At 39.7% G+C, this 19,433-nt stretch overlaps 1 protein-coding gene across 1 annotated transcript in view; it reads right to left on the reverse strand.

Moving 5' to 3' along the window:
- Ryr2 (ryanodine receptor 2) overlaps positions 1–19,433 on the reverse strand; it is a 588,770-nt gene that overhangs the window by 37,945 nt on the left and 531,392 nt on the right. The window contains exons 86-90 of the mRNA XM_077802933.1: positions 10,367–10,447; positions 9,509–9,597; positions 7,802–7,930; positions 3,787–3,891; positions 1,418–1,499 (exon numbers count right to left, since the gene is read on the reverse strand). Of these exons, the coding sequence (XP_077659059.1) occupies positions 1,418–1,499; positions 3,787–3,891; positions 7,802–7,930; positions 9,509–9,597; positions 10,367–10,447 (486 nt within the window). The remainder of the gene's footprint in view (positions 1–1,417; positions 1,500–3,786; positions 3,892–7,801; positions 7,931–9,508; positions 9,598–10,366; positions 10,448–19,433) is intronic.

The raw sequence follows: 19,433 nt of genomic DNA on the forward strand, positions 1-19,433 counted from the left end.
CAGGACTTCAGATCCTCTGATGGCAAATTCTATGCCCTTTCTGATTCCCAATGGTAATACCTTCCTCCCACTCTTCATGGTCCACAGTGCTTATAGTTAGAAAAGAGCAGGTTACTGATAACCTTGAGAAAATTAGATACTATTCTGCATTATAGAATCACAGTCTGCTTTCATCCCTTGGACAGAATGTGTTACATGTCATATGACAAAACACACGTGGTAGAAAACGTGCCTGGGGAGAGGTCTGTGTAGTCTATCTGTGCAGCAGTGAACAAGGGACGGCTAAGACCTAGAGCCACAGTGATGGAACAGTTCCAGGCTCCACAAGCCCAGAGAGCTAGCCTCTTGGCACCTTTGTGTCCTCCTTGGTAAAGCCTGGGTAGAATACTATCAAACTCTTAGGCCTGTCATTAGGATTAGGTAAACACCAAGCCAGTATTGGCACATTATGAGAGATTAGTTTCAATTTATTGCTGCTGCTTCACTTACTAGTATTTTAAACCAAAATTCGGTCATGAATGGAGCCTGTGTTTAGAGAGTGAAAAACTGCTCCTGCTGCTGCCAATCATGGGGTTTTAAGAAACGCTGCATCTTTGAACTCCCAGCACAGGCTGGACAACTTCCTTAGCTTACCAAAGTGGAGTTGTTCCATGCCTGGCAGACAGAGAGAGGGAGACACACAGAGAATGCATAAGAAGGAATTAAGGAAGGACGAGAGATAACACAACACCAAGCATTTCTTAGTTGCTTTGGTTCTGTTTAAGTGATTTCACCAAAGTCTCACATCAGTCAAACATTACCTCTTTTTTTTTGGAGGAGGACACTGAAAAATGGAAACCTAACTAGTCCAAGGGTCCCACTGTCGGGAAGCAGAAACTTAGGCTGCAGGTTTGGAGCCCAGGCTCTTCACCATCATGCCTGACACAGAAAGGTAATGCAAGAGCAAAGAAAAATAAGTTGGTAAGAGATAGGAGGGCAAATGACAGCTGCAAGGCTCTGTGGGGATCACAAGACAGGATGGGGTCTTCCTACAGCATCTCGTCCTCACCCCTTGCCAAGACTTCAGGAACCCACAGCAGGGATATGCCATCATCTCAAAGTAGAGATTTACACAGCCAATGTCCAAAATCCCCACTTTTATTGTAAAATAACTGACAAAACATTCCTCCTTACATACTGTTAGAGTTAGAAGGTCTGCTCTGTGGGATATCACTGAAGACATGCAGACTGACATACACAGATTTTCCTTTTTATAAAAAAGTAACTTGAGAACAAAAATCATAAAGCCAACAACAGACCCAAGCTCTCCATCAAGCCTTCATGTTATTTTATTCTTCACTGCATGCCGACTCCATAAGTGAACACATATTGATCCTTAAAGAAATAAAGGAAACTTCAAAGTGAAAATAAAAACTACCTTCCAACATGGACAGCAACATGACCACCATATCCTTCTGAAGATCCATTAATTCCTTCAGTAGCTCAATTTGACTGGAATCCTGAAAATATCAACATATTGCTTTTGAGATAACAGGAGAAGAGTCTGCAACAAGAATAGCATACTTATTCTTATAAAAAGGATATGGCTTGCCAATAGCAGACACCTCAATGCATGGCAGAACTAAGGGAAGGCCAGATGTAAGTATTCAGCTTATTACAAAGAGATTTGCTTCAGAATTCAAGCACATTTACTATTGATTCTAACGTATGTACAGCAAAGTATATGTAAGGACTGTGAGTGTGTCAAAGAAGCACACAGGGACACCGGAACCGCAGTGCAGCTCCAATGTCAGATGACACAAGTGCTTCTGCACATTTGACAACTTTTTCACTAGAGAGAATGCATCATTTTCTTTTAACTTCTCAAAGTTATATATGAACATATAAAATTTATTTATTCTATAAAATAGGCATATCAGTGGCATATGAGATAATCTTATCTTACATAAATCTAACCAAAACTGTCTGCTGGTATTACCAACACTGACATAGCAAATACTGACATGTATCCTACTAAACAACGTCATGAAGGTTTCCAGTATTCTCTGGTTTTTGAATTTTTCTGGATTTTGTGTTTGATTATTTGTTTGGATTATGTACCACAAAAAATTTTATTTTACATGGACATGTTGTATCTAAATATCACTATGCTGAGATCCAGTGCCTGCAAGTACAGATCACATAATGAGCTCACACCTCATCCATTTTATTTAAGCTATTTTTTTCAATTTTCCTTTTTTAAAAATTTGTATAAGGTGTCAATTCCCTGGGGTTTGCTGCGTATAAAGGTAAATATCTGCACGGCATGAGACTCTCTACAGTAGCCACCACAACACTGCCTGTGCAAGCCATCAAACCATGGAAATAAATCAAATGAGAGTTCCCTTGTGTGTCAATTTGGTTCATGTCAGTTTCCTACATTTAGTATATGTCATTAGCAATTAAGGTAACATGAGATTTCCGTATATGGCCTATATTAGCAATATCCACATACTGTCATTCTCTCCTTGACTAAACCCTAGCCAGGCTTCTGAGTCCCCTTTCTGATTGGCCTCAGGTGAGCTACACGGACAAGCAGACTCTTAACAGCTCATGGCTGTGTCCCTAAGATGACCCTGATCCTACTTAGAATGCCTACTAGAGAAAATGCAAAGCTGTCCAAAAATGCACCCTTCCAGAGACCACCTGAGGATGGGGCCTCTGTCCCCAAGCCTCCAGCAGAGGACAGATGCCAACTTAGATAATAGCTGGCAGGCATGGCTGGGCTCATCACATCATACTGACCATCCTCCCCCAAGCCTCCACACAGCCTCATCCTTGTTCTCTTATTCTCCATCTACACACCATTCATCCAGCTCCACGTAAGCTGAAGATGAGTTCAGTTCACACCATGTGCTTCTCTGTTATGACAGTTACTACTGACTAAGGTCATTCCTGGCCACTTCAATGTCCAGCTTTGCCCACCTGTGATGATATGCCCCTGTGTACAGGCCGGTGGGTGGGTGAGAGGCCTCAGATGGGAGGGAACCAGCCACACCCATGAGAGGAATGAGTGACATTTTGGGCTCTGGAATGGCAATGTTCTGACTCTCATTCTAGTATTCTTTCTACCTAACCACCTGGCAAATACACCTGACAGATATGCCAGAGCTTGGGATAAGCCATCAAAATTCACAGTATTGAAGGATGCATTTATTCAAGCCTGACATTAAGAGCTGTTCTGTTCATGCATCCTTTGGTCTCCAAGGGAACAGACTTGGAAATGAAAAAACAAGAAGCTGATGGCACTCCCAAATTAATACAAAAACATGGTGGCAAGCCTGTTTATTCTTTATTTACTTATCCTTTAAGCCATTATTTTGACTATCAGAAAGCTAAATTTCCTGGTAATGGGAGAATGTTATCTTAGCTTATTTAGGACCTATAAAAATTGCTTCCCTTTTAACAGGCTATGCATCCTTTTGAAGTTGCCTATGGAGAGAGGAAGATTCCAACAAGTAAACACCAGGGAGCTTGTCTATGAAGATGCTGAAGGGCACAGCGTTCATGGAATCTGCTGTTATATTTCTCCATTACATTCAATTCCTTAATAATCTTTGTTCCCAAATATGAATAAAGAAGTTTTTTTAAAAATCTTTTGATAGGGAATAAAAGGTATATAAAGAAGTGATATTTATACACCTGAAACCTTAAACAAGTGAAATAGATAACATTCAACATAAGAAAGCATGCTTCATTTGCTGCTGATCACAGTGTCACAGTTTGTCAGGTGAGAAGACCCTTTACCTGAGATAACTTCATCTGCATGTGGGCAAACACGTGCAGGAAACCCACCACTGCGTCCCACAGCCTGCTGTGTGCCAGGCTCTGCTGGTTCCCGGTACAAGGACCCTGGAGCAAAGACAGAGCGGTCATTCCTGGCAGCATATTTGCCAAATTCAACTTTAAAATAATAGGGAAAAAATGAACTCAAGGTTTACAAATCTTGTTGCTAACATATAATCTAAAAAGTTCAAGCAGAAAACAAAATAGAGATGAAGAAGATATTGGTGCCATGAGAGATAAGCATGTTCTTCTTGAAATGTTCAATAAATCTAAAAAATGTTTCTCAAGGATTTATGTGTCTTATTTCTCTATGAATAATGAAACACTGGCAAAGCAAATTAGTGAATTATTTCATTTTTTTCTGGCTTGCATCTCTCTAGAGAAAGAGGGTAAGGAGCAGGTGATTGGGTTGTTGGGTCAAATCAATTGGTGGCCACTACCTTGTGTGAAAATATGAGAATGCAATCAGAATGAGATGATTATTTCCTCTTCCTAAGCAGTAACCTGGATAAAGCCTTCACCCAGAGGAAAAAAGTCCTCTTCAGAGTTTTCCTAGTTGTACAGCTGTTTCAAAATGGTGCAACCACTGAGGTTTTTAAAAGATAAATACTTGGTCATTAATTTTGTAAACTTCAAATTCAAGGCAATTGTAAACTGATGTAACTTGGGAGGCCACTTGGCTGAGGGATCTGGTGCCAGGGGTTCCTACAAAAGCTAACCCAACCCCCAACTGTGTGTCCACTTAGAGGCTTAAAAGCCAGAAACTCCAACTAAACTCCAACTAGGGACTTTGTGCTTCAACCAATTATATTTTTAATTAATTTTTTTCACTTGCTTTTAAGTACCTCTGGCCTTTGGGTGGCGCTGAGCCACCTGCAGTCAGGAACAGCCAAATGCTCAGATAAACTCAGTGAACTTTAATATGCCTCTGTTTACCTTTCAACAAAACTAGCTCTGCTCTCTGAGCTGACACTTCTGAAGTGATCTTTCCTCAGCAGTGGAGAATGTGTGTGTGGCTGGCAAAATGTTTTGATGCAGACAATTTTCGGTTTTACCTCTTAAGGAAAAATTCTACAATAGTTTAGGTTTTGAACACATCCACATCAACCATGCAAATAGATAACATGGATTTTTTTCAAAGAAAAAAAGGTATCGCTCTTAGCCTCTAATTCATTCATTCTTTCCTTTACACAAAGGACTCATAGTGAGTTTAAATTTGAAAACACATCAAAATGTGTCCATATTTTACTGCAGAAATGAGCGGGAAGATCTGACTGCACTAAAAATACTGAGGAGATGTTGGAGTGGAGCTCGGTCACATCAGCTGTGTGGAGGCCCCGACTCTGGGGAGGAGGCAGAGGAGCCTCTGTGTTACAGGAGCAAGGCGCCAGGCTCAGCTCCCATAGAGGAGGATGCACATAGATCTTGCCACCCTAAGACATTGTGGGGTCAAAGCTGACAAGGGGGACACCTGGGAGAGTGTACCCCATGCACAGCACTCCCTTCAACCCCTGTTCTGGTGGATTCGAAGGCACAAGCTAAAGTGCCAGGTCCCTGAGCTGAAAGGGAGCTACCTATCTGACCTTCAGAGAGATCACCAGAGGCAATAGCCAGACTTCCCAGATATGCCAGCTGCCACAGCAGACTGACACATTTCTGCCTGGATCCTTGCACAGAAAGGCAACTGGGAGTAACCAGAGGCTCCCCATCACTTTCCTAGTGTGCAGTCTCCCAGGCCTGCCTCACAGGGAAAGTGACTTCTCATTGTTTCTCGTTTCTTGATCCCTTCTCTCTATAAAAACAACCTCTTCCACTTGGCTCATTAGAATATTTATTCTTTTATGGAAAGAAGGATTGCCCAATTCTAAAATTAAAAATAAAATCAATTGAGATTTAAACTAAATGGTTTTAAGTTTTGTCCTTTGACACCTTTAAACCTGAGCAAAGGGAGAGGACTGTCTAGGACTTGCTCAACCTCCATCCAGTGGCTTCTTTAGCACCAATAACCAATGTGAAAGGGACGCTGGCCTCTGAGATACTCGGCCTCTGTGGCACACAGACTTTTGTTCTGTGCTGGAAGACAGGGCAGTCTCACTTTCAGAGGGACCTGAGGCAGAGACAGATTAAGCTTTCTCCTTAATTATCCCTGGTCTCACTCTAGGAGCCCTGAAATATGATGTCCTTTTAGTCAAATGATTCTTTTTCTTCTCTTTTATTACAATTGAGGTTGCAATTTTATAAATGATTACTTTACAGCAATGTTTTTCAATCTTCTGCTTATGTTCGATAGTCAGCAAAAATTTGAATAAAAAAGCAAGGTACAATGTTGTAGTCTAAAAGGCAGTCCAAAATATGCATGAAGCTAACGGTGAGCTTGTTTTCATATATTAATATTTATCAGGAAAAGGACACTAAGGCTAGGGTCTCCTAAATGTATCTCACTGAGCAAGACGTAGGAAACTGGACTGGATCCTGGAATAGAAAAACAGCATTGATGGAAAGACGTAAAATCAAAATAAAGTATATAATTTAGTTAATAAGACTGCCAATATTAATTTCTTGGTGTTGACAAATGTTCTACATTTGTGTGAAATACCAACATTAGGAAAGTCATATACAGAAACCCTCCTCAGGACTCTCTTTATAACTTTTCTGAAAACATAAAATTATTGCAAAATTAAATTGTATTTATTAAAATACATGTTTCATGAATGGTTAAGTTACAGGAATGGGTCATACCAGCAGGCATAACAAGAGAAGCGAAAATGAACAGAATAGTCCAGGAGCCTTTACCTGATGCCTCTGGACACGTGTTTAGAAATGTGTTCCACAGCAACACCTAGCAAGGAGCTCTGTGCACAGCGAGAACTCCACCAGCCCTGCTAGCTTCAGTGTGATCACAGTTTCCTGTGTTTTAGGAAAGACATGCCCACTCAGGGCTTTTTTTGGAACATACAAGCCATTCTACTGACCATTTATACAAAATTTACTTGCTTGCTAATGTAATTGTTCAAATATATTTAAGGAGGACATGATTGTTGTCCTCATCTTTCTAGACAAGAAAACCAAGGCAATCAGGGAAGTCAGGAAAATGAGGAAACAGGAATATGAACACACTGAGACCATATTGAACTTGAACTTGACTTTCATTGGATTTGACCATGGAAAGGAGGGAGAGGGCGAGTCACCCCACTCCACAGTTCCTGCCTTCCAGTGTCCCCAAGAAATGCAGTTTCACTAAACTTCTCTTCCCCTCACAGGATCATGCCTGGTCTAAGAGTGAACTGTAAGTTTCTCCTTCCTGTTTTATCTTACACAGGTGCATGGATTATGGGGACTGCTCACTCAAGGTAATACTGGCTCCTGAGACCAAAAATGATAGGATAGTGGATGCTGAGGCTGCTAAGAAATAGCAAAGTGTGGTCACAAAAAAATTGTTTTTAAAACTCTAAGCTTAAGACTAGTGGTTTCATCTAGGGAGAATATAAAATAAACCAAATGTAAGGTGACATATATTCTCTTTGGTATTTGGATTTTATCTATCATAAACACACATATATGATTTTTTAATGCTCTTCTCGTTTTTTCTTAGTGTTGATGAAATGTCTTACTCACTGTTACTGGAAATACTACAAAACATGGCTTAATGATCCTCTAGTCCATCCTTTGCTTCCTCTTTCCTTTCTTAAGACTACTGAATGCTTAATACATTGAGATACAACAGAATGAATGGGTCAGGCCTCTAATAAGTTAATGATATCTTCATCTTCGAAATGGTAAAGCAACTTCGCCATGTATAGATACACACTTCAACCTTATATTTCAGTTTTGGTCACTGTTAAAGAGACAAGGAAAGGGGTCAATAGGAGATGTGGAGAACACTTTGGGCAGACTGCATTTTTCTATTGAATTCAATGCTAATCATTTGCCTTTTTAATTTTTTTTCTTGAAATAACAGAAATGATTAAACATTTACCTGGATATATTCTGTAAGAGTATTAAACACTTGTTTTGCGACTTGAATAGCTTTGGAGAAGTTCCGTTGTCCTTGTTCGTCAATAACATCTTTCCCGGAGTAATACCAATAGAAATCACTAATTGATTCCTGGGAAACAGAAATGACATCACTAAGGTGGATTGTAAAGTCATCACAAACCTACCTGTCCAGTCCTATTATTTTTAAATAATAGGTAAGGTAACAACAATATCTGTGAATTAAATACTATTAATCAATTATTTTCTTAAACATACCATATATGTGGAAACTACTTCCCTTGATATAACATTGCAGAGAAGACAGAAGCAGAAAATTTAGCTTTAAAAATCTGTCTCTGATGACCCTAAACTTCACAAATATAAGGATACCTTAAAACTAATGCATATTTACCCACTGAGCAAAGTTACATGTTTACAATTTGAACTCAAAAATTAGACACATCATAGAACAATATTGTGGGGGTTACAGACTTCTGTCCTCCCTTGTCTTCTCCTACAGGCCAGGGACATGTTAGCAGAAAGAACACCAGGATGTCCCTGATCTCCAAGCTGCCCCTGGGGAACCAGCTTGGCAGAAACACCAACTCCATGAACAAGCTCTAATAAGATCCATCTTTCCAAACAGGAGTTTTCCACACTGACATTTTAAAGGGATTTCAGTTGGCTAAATACATGTTAAAAAAAATTCATTTGACCATATGTACTACACTTGAGTTTTGAGACATGGTTATAAAAATCATAATATGTTTTCAGCAACATTTTTGGTGTATTTTGCTTCAAAATGGACTTTTTCCCCCCTGTTAAGCTTTAAATTAAAAAAAAAATGTGCTTTTAGCTAGGCACAGTGGTGCACGCCTGTGATCCAGTGACTCAGGAGGCTGAGGCAGGAGGATCATAAATTCAAAGCCAACTTCAGCAACTTAGTAAGGCACTTAGCAACTCAGCAAGACCCTGACTCTAAATAAAATACAAAAAAAGGGCTGGGGATATGGGTCAGTGGTTAAGTGCCCCTGGATTCAATCCCTGTTATTAAAAAAAAAAAAAAAGTTAAGGATAAAACCTAAAAGTTTGAATTTCCTGCCTTTAAAATACCATGTCTGTTTCTCATAAGTAAAATGAGGGGAAAGAAAGTTCTACAGGGTTGTTATTGTTTAAGATGCCCAAGTGTCAAAAATGATTCTATCAGAGATATTTTAATGTAATAAGGTGCTAAGCTGAATTTTAAAACTAACATAAATAGCAGGACAGCAGAAAGGAACCAACCTTAGGCTACCAAAGTCAAGTTAAGGATAGCAGGTGGAAAGACCTTCCTATTTGTAAGAATATTTCAATATTCTTCCCCAAATTATCTATTAAAGAAGGAATAGAGTATAGAAGTGCTTTGAAAAATGAAATAAATTTAAAATACTATCAACCTAAAAAAAAATAAAGGCTGCGAGTGCCAGGGGGAGAAGCTTGTATATAGAAAGAAATGAAGAACAAAGTAGCAGCCAGGATCAGAGAGAGATACAGCAGAGAGCGCTTCACCCTAAGAACTGCAGAAAAGACTGTGATCACAGGCAACATATCTCAGTGAACAGGTGGAGTCACAAACCCAAGCACATGAAGACATGTGGGTTTAACAAGGCCACCACTTTGCTTCACCTGGCCAGTCCTGTAGCTTGTAACCGATAGGGAGGCCACATACCTGAACCCTCAGCAGGTAGTCCACAGTAGAGATGATGATGTTGACAGTTGTATTGTTGCCAGTCTGAGTTCTCAGATAATTTTGAAAATCTACAGAAGATTGAAAATGCTATTAAAGTTCAGTCAAAACAAGTTGTTATTCCAGTAACTACCAAAGTAAATGTTGTTTACAGCAAGATCACTTGGCTAAAAATAGACTTTTATCTAATAATTTTAATATGAAATGACTTAAATTTCTCAAAAAAAAGTGTATGATCATCCCCAAAATGCATCCTCACAGAACAATATTCAATTCTCGTCGTCTAAGATGTTGGTCACACCAGTTCCTTATCCTAGTTCTAAAACCCTGGACAAGACTGAAAAGGGGTTCCCATCTTTAAGGATATAAAGAAAAAGCTATTTAATTCAGTAATTATATATGCAAAGTGCTAGGGAAACAAAGCTAAATCTAAAATGTAATTCCTGCCGTCATGGACCCATGGAGCTGGAGAAGAGCCAGATATTAAACAGTGAACAGAAATAAACTAGGTAAGTCATATAATGAACTCCCAAGGTAAAGTGCTGCAAAAGAAATAAACTTCTAAGTTCCTCTGAAGGTATCACATCTAAATTGTTTTTCACCCATCACCTGTCTTCTCTAACATAAGAATGATTGACAGTGATCCAGAGAAACAGCTCTGCTGGGACCTTGAAAGCAGCAGAGCCACGTGTCACATGGCACAGTATCCACTGTACCCAGGATGCTCAGGAACTATTTGCTGACTCAAGCTAAAGTCTAATGGAGTTCAAGAGCTTCTGCTGTCACTGGCTTCACACATCTGTTCCTCAGTCCCACCTCATGGGCTGGGGGCTCACAAACCTGAGCTGTGCCCCTCACAAAGCAGCTGCAGGAACCGGAAGAGGTCACAGGTGAACTCGTCATCCTGCAGAACCTTTTCTCCTGCGGGGAGTGCAGAGGGATGAGCATTAGCGACTACCCAGACTCCCCCTCTAGCCCCCACCCCCACTTGCAGGTCACCCCATTATTGCTCTGGACCCAAAGGGTCTCAAGACAGAGCCACATCTCTATCTGAAGCTCCTACAATCATGCACTTGGCAGATAGATGTACTTTTTCTTTGTAAGAAAAGAACATTTGAATCTCAAAACTCAGATTTCTCTCTGTTAAAAGTAGCAGCATGGGTTTGGCAACATTTTACAAACAACCTAAAGATGTAAATTTTTTTGTGGGGGGGGAGGTACATATAGAAATGGTGTGTCACAAATGTCAAATTTGCTTTGTTCCTAGGGCACGACCAAATGACTCACGCAAAGCCTATAGTGTATTCACAGAACAGTGCCAAAGGTTTCTGTTATTAAAGAATAATTAGAAAATTTTTGTGAAAACTGCAAATCCCTAGAAAATGCTTGTTCACTCATTCTAATTAAATCTTTAACCAGCTTGTGTACTGACTGGAAAATAAAAAAAAGCCAAAACTTCAGACATCTAACAGACAGGACTGTTGTAGCATGACTTCCAGAGGAGGAGGAGCCAGCAGAGACTTCACTCCAATTAGCAAACCCAAGGACAGACTGTCAGGACTCAGCCGTGAGAGAGGAGAGCAAGATGGCTCAAGGAAGTCAGAGGCCACCTGCAGCATCAGGACCAGACATGCCTGAGGGGCAGGGACAAAGCCTCCTAGGGCTATACTGGTCCACTGCACTGCAATTCAATGGTCTCTGGATCACAACTTCCCTTGACAGCGAAAACACAAGGAAAGAAACAAACACAAAACAGCACCACACAAATGAAAGTTGATTTCGTAAAAAAAAGTGTCAGTGGAAAAAAAGAAAGGTCAATGTTACATGAGTGTCTGCTCCAGAATCTAAATTTGTTTTAAAAGCAAAATGGCAAAAAAAAAAATATTGATTAGCTTGTGAATGAATATATTTATGTATTTAAATAAAATAATTTTTCACAGACTATAAATACTTTGGGCTAAGAAAGAAAACTATGCAATGATCATGTGTTTAACTAAAATCACGGATGATCATAATGACGGAGAGCTGATGGACTTACCAGTCCGCAGTCTGGGACTTTCAAAGTGGGAGGCTTCATGTAATGGTAGGATTAGGAAGCAAAACCATTGTGATAACTAATATAAACATTAAAAAAGTACATAAAAGCATTGTACTCGTTTCCCTGTTAGCCCACAAGCTATGACATCTGGTGACCAAGCTACGATCACCATGTATGGGACTCAGACCCTGTGGCAGGTGAAGTGTGAAAATCAACTTGTTTAAATCTCACACATGGCTGATAAGTCCATTCCTCAGTGTGTAAGTTCATGAGAGGGTAGGAAAGAAAGCAAGAACAGTTTAGGCCAATAAGCAAACTAAACTCTTCATTGGTAATACTCAGTATCATTTTTATGAGTCATTTAAATCAGAAGACTCTTAAAATGATATTTAAATCAAAATACTGTGTGAGCATCTAGACTTTTTGATTCTTTCCCTGTGAGCCCGTCTATAACGTTTTTCCTTCAGAAAATCAGGTCAATAAACCATGTATTTACTTTTATATTCATGTACTCAATGTGAAATAGATAACCGTTGTAGAAACTATTTAGAACAGTTAACACTAAAATAAATATCATAGATGCTGTGTGCCTGAAAATGCTCTGCATAATGCACAATAATTCAGAACTGAAGTTTTTATCTGCTGTTTGCATGCACACCATTTTCTTGTCTGTAAACGGCAACAAATACAAGTGACTTCACTCAGTAAGGCCACACTGCACGTAGCAGAACAAGGAGAGAACAGGATGGGGAGGACAGGAGAAGGCAGAGGAGGGCACGGGACAAGCCCACCAGGTGCTGGCAGGTGTGCACTGGGGTGCCACTGTGTGACGAGCACATCACAGATGAAAATGCTGCCGTGGCCCATGCTGCAGGTAAGTGGGGCAGTAACAGAGACCAGGACGGCTTTATGTCTGCAGAAGGTACAGGAGCAACAGTCTCCTTGTGATGTGGAAAAGCAATTCCATTTTAAGATGGGAACTTAGATCCATAACAAATAACAGAATGGAGTGACACATAATTGAAAGTGCTCTTGCATCCTGAAAATATTGTCAAGCTGTGAGAGGGCTTGAGGCACATACTGTGGAGGGCATTCCTTTGGTTCTGTTTTTGAAAGGGGCCTAAGATGGCTGACACTGGAGTGAAGGGAGAATCAACGCAGCACTGTTGCTCATGGTGAACTGGCTGCTTTGCATCTGAGGATGACCCGCACCTGTTCCTGCTCTACCTCATCTCCATTTTTATCAACCGTGAACAGGTTGATATATTAGGAGGAGAGTGCAATAACATCAAATGAAGATGGCAGCAGCATTTCTAGCCGAGGAAATAGAGTTATTTGAATATATTTATGAATGGCATTTATATTTTCTGAGAGTTATCTTAATTTTAATGGGACAAACTATCATCAAAATTGTAAATTTTCACGTGGAAATAATACAGTTAGAATTTGCTGAGAGAAGCATGAAACAATAAATCCTATTTTAGATATCAAATGAGGTTAACCTGCTTTTGGTCACTGTCCTACTCACAGTTGGCTTATACAGTTAATAAAAACCTAGACAAGTCTCTGCCTAAATTCAACAAAATACTATGTGAGTGTGTATCTAGTGATCCCTTTGATGTCCATGGACATTGCTTGAAGTTTTCAGCCTATTCTTCAGATGAAGCTTGGGTTAATTGCTAAAAATTAACTTCCAAATTATTAAATTAATAAAAATTCAATAATATAAGTAAAAATTACTACCTAGTATGCACATGATAATAATTGGAAAAGGAAGACTCCAAAGGCTAATGTCCCCATTGCCTTTGTTTCCAATAACTCAAAGACAAAGGGGTGACTGGCATGACACAGGGACTGGCCACATCAAAAGACCTCTGTAATCCCTTGTTGAGTGTCACTCGAAGGCACCTGCTGCCATGGAGGAAATCATTCTGATAATTGAACTCAGAGGATTTAAAGAACTATTTTGTACAATGGCAAAACTAAAGAATTAATACTAACAATATTTTTAGGTATTTTATTCCATGTGGGCAATTCCAATATCACTGTTGAAGCGGCTTCATTATGACTTCTTTAACTATTTTACAATTCAACTAATGAAACAAATTTTTAAAGATGGAATCACAGTTAACATTTGGAGACCTTCAATGTGCTCTTGTGCTAGACATATCATTTCATCTTGGGCTCATTATTATCCTGCAGATTAGGTAAATGGAATCTCATTTGGTGGGTCAATAAACAACTGAGAAACTAAGAAACTCAGCTAATGTCATACAGGTATATGGTAGTTAAGATTTGCTTCCCACAAATGTCAATAAACCTTCACAGAGTGTCTCCTCTCTGCCAGGCACCTTGGGAGGTGAACACAATCTCCAACCTGAAGCAGCTCAGTTATGGGAGAAACAGGCAGTATCACATGGTCCTGTTGAATCCAGTATGCCATTGTTTCTGAGCTCTGTAAAGTTGGCCTCACCAACCAGTACAATCTGTGACTATCAATCATTTCATGAACTGTATGTTCTTTAAATCTGAATTCACACTTGTTTCCATCGATTTCAGAACCCAAGGAAATCCATTTCTGAACATGTTATATTGGAAAATCAGATCCCCTTTCTGAGCCTGGGCTTCACAGTTTTGCTATGGGGGACTGATAAATACCTCGCCTAATTTCCTAGGCTGTTGTTAGAATCAAATTGTTCAAATAAGTAAAAGTGCTTTGGAATCTGCAAAGCCTAAAAGGAATAGATGCAAATTTCCAACTGTGAAGCCACAGGTCAAATTACTGAAATTTCTAAAATACAGAATTTTATTAGGTTGGGGGTGAGGGTAAAGACAATTCACCTACTCGGCTCACTGAGTAAGTTTATTTAAATGAAGTTGACAACCTGACACTGGTGTATGCAATGCATGACTATTTCAGATCCCAACACAATCAGAATGACCACTATGGGAAATAAATTAGGTATGTCCCAGGCATAAGAGAATTAAAGTACTTTCCAGTACTTAACTCAATTAAAGTATTTATGGAGGAAAATCTTTCTCCTTTCCAATGTGAGGTGGAAATCATCTCACAGCCAGAGCCAAGGCTTCTCAACTGTCACTGTTCAGAGATGCTCACTGCCCACCCATCTTACACAGTGTCGCCTGGGGTCTTACTCACACGCACCAATCCAGGGTAGTACTCAACAATGGATTACCGGGGTCTTTTGATGTGGCCAGTCCCTGTGTCATGCCAGTCACCCCTTTGTCTTTGAGTTACTGGAAACACTGGCATGACTAGACCTTACAGCAATGGGGACATTAGCCTTTGGAGTCTTCCTTTTCCAATTATTATCATGTACATACTAGGTAGTAATTTTTATTTATATTATTGAATTTTTATTAATTTAATAATTTGGAAGTTAATTATTAGCAATTGACAGAATTGCTATAAATATAAACAGAAGGATTCCTTGAACCCTAACTAGGGAAAGTCTACTGTGAAAAAAATGCCTCTCATGCATCATCAGACCTCCCTTGAGCTCACCTATTGCCACAAGGAAATTCTGCCAGCCCCTATCTGTGGAGGACTCAGCTGTTGAATAGAGTAGTATTTAGTAATCAGTGCACTTTAGTGTTGGTGGGGTCTACCTGGAGCCTTCTTCCAACAATGGATGTGAGGCCATCATTCCAAGGGGATATTAACACATAATATCACTCAAGGGTTACTCATTTAATGGCTCTTCAAGGCCTCATAGAAAAAACCACCCTAAAGGTCCTTAGAGCCTTTCACAAACTCTCTCTCTTCATCATCTAGTTTGGTCACCTCTTTCCACACCAGGTCCAACACAGCTCCCTGCTGGGCTGCACCCTCCTGCTAGAAGTCTTTGCCTTCCCTCTCCACCGGGATGCTGATTTCAGATCAGGTGCGACCTCTGTGGGGCCCATGAGTAGCTCCCACAGAGCACTTCTCTGAAGTGTGTACACCCCCAAGTCCTCAGAGACTAGGCACTCAAATTTAAGTGAGGGCTTCAACGTTTAAAAACTGCAAGAATGTTTGGAAAATGCATTTGGTGCCAATGCACCAGCATCTCAGGCTTTCCTTGAAGAGTACTGATCCTCAGAAATAGTGAATAAAGCAGGCAGAACCCAAGACCATACATGTGAAAACAGTCTGACAATCTTGGAGAAATAGAGTCAAGAAAATAATAAAAACTGTAAGAGGAATCAGGGTAGCCAATACTAGGCAATCAATATAATCCTTTTGCTTATTTAATTAAAAATTAATCTTTTTTGCTTCAACTTCACATAAATTTGATAAGATCATGATAAATAATTGATAAGAACCTCAGTATAACAGTATAAGAAACCTTAGTATAACAGTATTAAAAAATTATCAGATCCAGGTAGAGGTTTGGGGAAGGTTAACTGGTAGTTAATATTTTAGAGAAGGTTTCTAAAAATCAATTTTTGTGGAATCATATCAATTTCAAATATTTTTCTTCACTATGAAGTCTAGGACTACCACAAAAATGACCAAAATTCAACATCTTCTGCTATATTCTAACAGAATATGTAGTTGTTTTCCATGAAGGAAAACTACACTTTTAAATTCATAATGAATTGGTAATGAGGTTATATGGTTTTGATAAAAAAATTAAAAATTCAAGAATGGGTTGAAATTTTTAAATATTCATATTGTTTTTTAATTTCATTCAATCATTAAAAAACCTAATGAATATAAAATACACAGAGAGGACGACATTGACCACATCGCAAATCCTTCAAACACATCTGCTGAAAACATTTTTTTTGAACAAAAAGGGAAATCCAGACTTTTGTCACAATGGGGGAATTTAGTAAGGAGGGACAGAGACCGGACAAATGTCCACAGAGGTAGTGGCAATAAGGAAAGACGGTCAAATGATTGGCCTGAAACCTTTACATACAAATCTTAAAGAAACACGTTGTTTGTAGTGATATCTCCATACCAGATTAGAAACAGCATTTATGACATTAAAAAGTTAGAAGCAGTTTTGAAACTTCAGCAAAAAATGCCGAAGTTGGCAGCAGATTGTGCCCTGGAGGTGCAAAGAACAAGTACTGGGGCAGAAAGTCCACCCTGAGACTCTAGATATGAAACGGACCCTGACAAACGTGTAGAGAAACCGAGCAGCCATGGCTGGCTTGGGGAGTCTCTAAACAGTAGGAGGCAGAGAGTGGCATTGCCTCTTGGCACTGCCACTTGGCTGTGGGATGCTGGGAAGTGACCTTTCTGCCCTTCAGTCTCCTTATGTATAAAACTCTGGTCACAGCCACTTCACTGTGGAAGTAGACACCCAAAGTGTGTAGACACCAGAAAGTTCATGTGCTTGGGCTTTCACGTTTTTCATGGTCATATAGTCTGGCCATATTACCCTCACGGGAGAGTTTCCGCCTAATAAAGACGGGATGAGGATGCAGAGGACCTAGTAGATTGAGCTCCAGCAGACTCTTTTCTCAGTGTTCAGCTTATGCTGAATCTTTGCAGCAATGGCACCAGGAACAGATTTGGGTCTTTCAGCCTTTTCTGTACCTTCCAAGAGCAATAACTGATTTTCCTTCTCCTATAAGGATCTGAGCTTTTTTTTTTTTTTTTTAACTTTTGCAGAATTGTAAATAAAAGAATGTCCTCACAATAGAAATTTTTAAGAACATGTTCAGAGAGGTCAGCACAGGGGTTCTTAAAGCAATGTGGGAAACCGTGTTATTAACAGCCAATGTTCCCCTAACCGTCCACGTCACCCTAACAGGTCTCTCACTTAATCAGAAGGCACAATTAGTTGAAAGCGGTTGACAGTGCTAGGTCCTATTCTAAATCTCTTCCTTTCTTTATTACCACTGCCTAGGAGGCTGTAGAGAAGCTCTTTTGTCATACTGATGCCATCTTTGTTGTTCTATTAGTGTGAAGAGCAAAGAATTGCTACTGTTTCTAGTTTCTTTTCCAATTCAGCCTTAAGAATGAAATTAGCTTTTATGTTCAAGGACTTTTAATCTGTGGTATTTTCAAAGGAACAGAGGAAAGCCCTGTAGACCCCCCAGAGCCCAGAAGGCAGTGGGCAGAGCACACTCAGCTGGTCGCAGCCCACTTGGGGTCTGTCACTGATTCTCATGCACCAACAGTGCAGTCATAAAGCCACGGTTTGTCCAAGACAGAGATGCCACAGGGAGACCCGAGCACACATTCTAGAGCCCTCAACCAAACACTGGGCCCACCGGGGACTCTCTTAAATAAAAGAAATGCAACAAAATAAACCCCAAAACATAATTTAAATGCTTGGGGTCCCTTCATGTCTGAAATATTAATAACTTTACATTTTCATAGGAAAAAAGGGTAACTGGGCATATAAGGTATATAATATTAAAAATAATAGGATGCATAATGATAGAAATTAAATAATCTACTTGTTGAAACAGAATGTAAAGAAAAGCACAAAAACTATCACTATCGAGTGTATACACATAGCTAACCACAAATAAAAGAGCAAGTGAACAGAAGGGCAGCTCACGGCTAATAATTACCACGCTCACGAGTGACGACTGAGGAAGAAAGGTAGGACATTTACAGTAGTCAAAAGAGGAGGGAACAGGAAAGAGAAAGAAGTTGAGATTTTTGTTTTATTTTGCTATTTGTAAGGAAATAAAATACAAAATGTGTTAATCAGTTGGGGCAATTATTTTTGTGTGTGTTGAAAAAAGACCACACACATTAAACCAACCTAATACTGAGAGGTGAAAACAACTCATATCAGAACGGTCACTCAGTGATTTCCAATATGGGACTCAAACGACCGTACTGCAGTCCACACCAGACTGGCAAAGGCCAGGGACTGCCAGTGGGGAAGTTGTTCCTTTGTGGGAACTGAGAATTAACAGGACTGAGAATGAGGAATGGGATTCTGCTCAAAGACTCTGGAACATTCGGTAGTAACTGTAGGGAAAAATGAAATTGATTTCTAATTCTAAGACAGGGAAGTCAGATTTACTTTTAGACATCTTACAAACAGAAAAGGCTCAGGATTCCCAGAGATGCTGGAGGCAGACTGTTAACTAGCCCTGAGGTAGACAGTGGCCCCTGGATTCTCCAGATGCACCAGCAGGGAGAAAACCTGAGTAAGTTTAGAGCAGTGTTGCTGATTTTTCCAGAAGGTGACTAACTCCACTGACCCATATAATACAACTGGATCTACATATTCAAATGTCACAGAATAAAACCCCCATGGGAGCCACATAGTACTCACAGGGACAGGATGTGCCTAAGTAGTAAACTTCAAATATAGTACGAACTAAGCAGTTTTTTTTTTTTTTTTCTAATGGTGGGATAAAAACTGATTAGCTAAAATTTTCAGAAAGGCAAGCAGAAGCTACAAATAGGAAACAGGAGAAAAATTTAGTTTTTGAGATCAGATTAATCTGATCAAGAAATTAATGTTACCAAACTAACATATTGGCAAGAAGATAAATCCAAAGCCGGCCAAAGAACTAAATTCCTGTGACCACACTAAAACAAGTGTAAAAATCAGACACATGATTAAAAACCAATATAAGTAACTTTTTTTTCTTAAATATTCCTGAAAGGAATGGGCAGCGGTGGTTATTTGTGCTTTGATTGCATTGCAGGCTTGATTGACTCTCAAGTTTTCGCCCACATCTAGTTAGAGAGAAACATTCTCAGGTGGCATCAATCACTCTTTTTTTCAGTAATCAGAATCACATAAACAAAGAACTACTCTAACTTGTGTCACAAAATAATTGGTACTTGCGAAGATGCTGGAGATGGAAGGATAGTCGCTGACAGAGTGGAGGACAGGGGTCACTCAGGGACCTAAACGGCTGCTCTACAAAGAGGAG

Source organism: Urocitellus parryii, chromosome 9 (genome assembly GCF_045843805.1).
Source record: "Urocitellus parryii isolate mUroPar1 chromosome 9, mUroPar1.hap1, whole genome shotgun sequence".
Classification (NCBI taxonomy): Eukaryota; Metazoa; Chordata; class Mammalia; order Rodentia; family Sciuridae; genus Urocitellus; species Urocitellus parryii.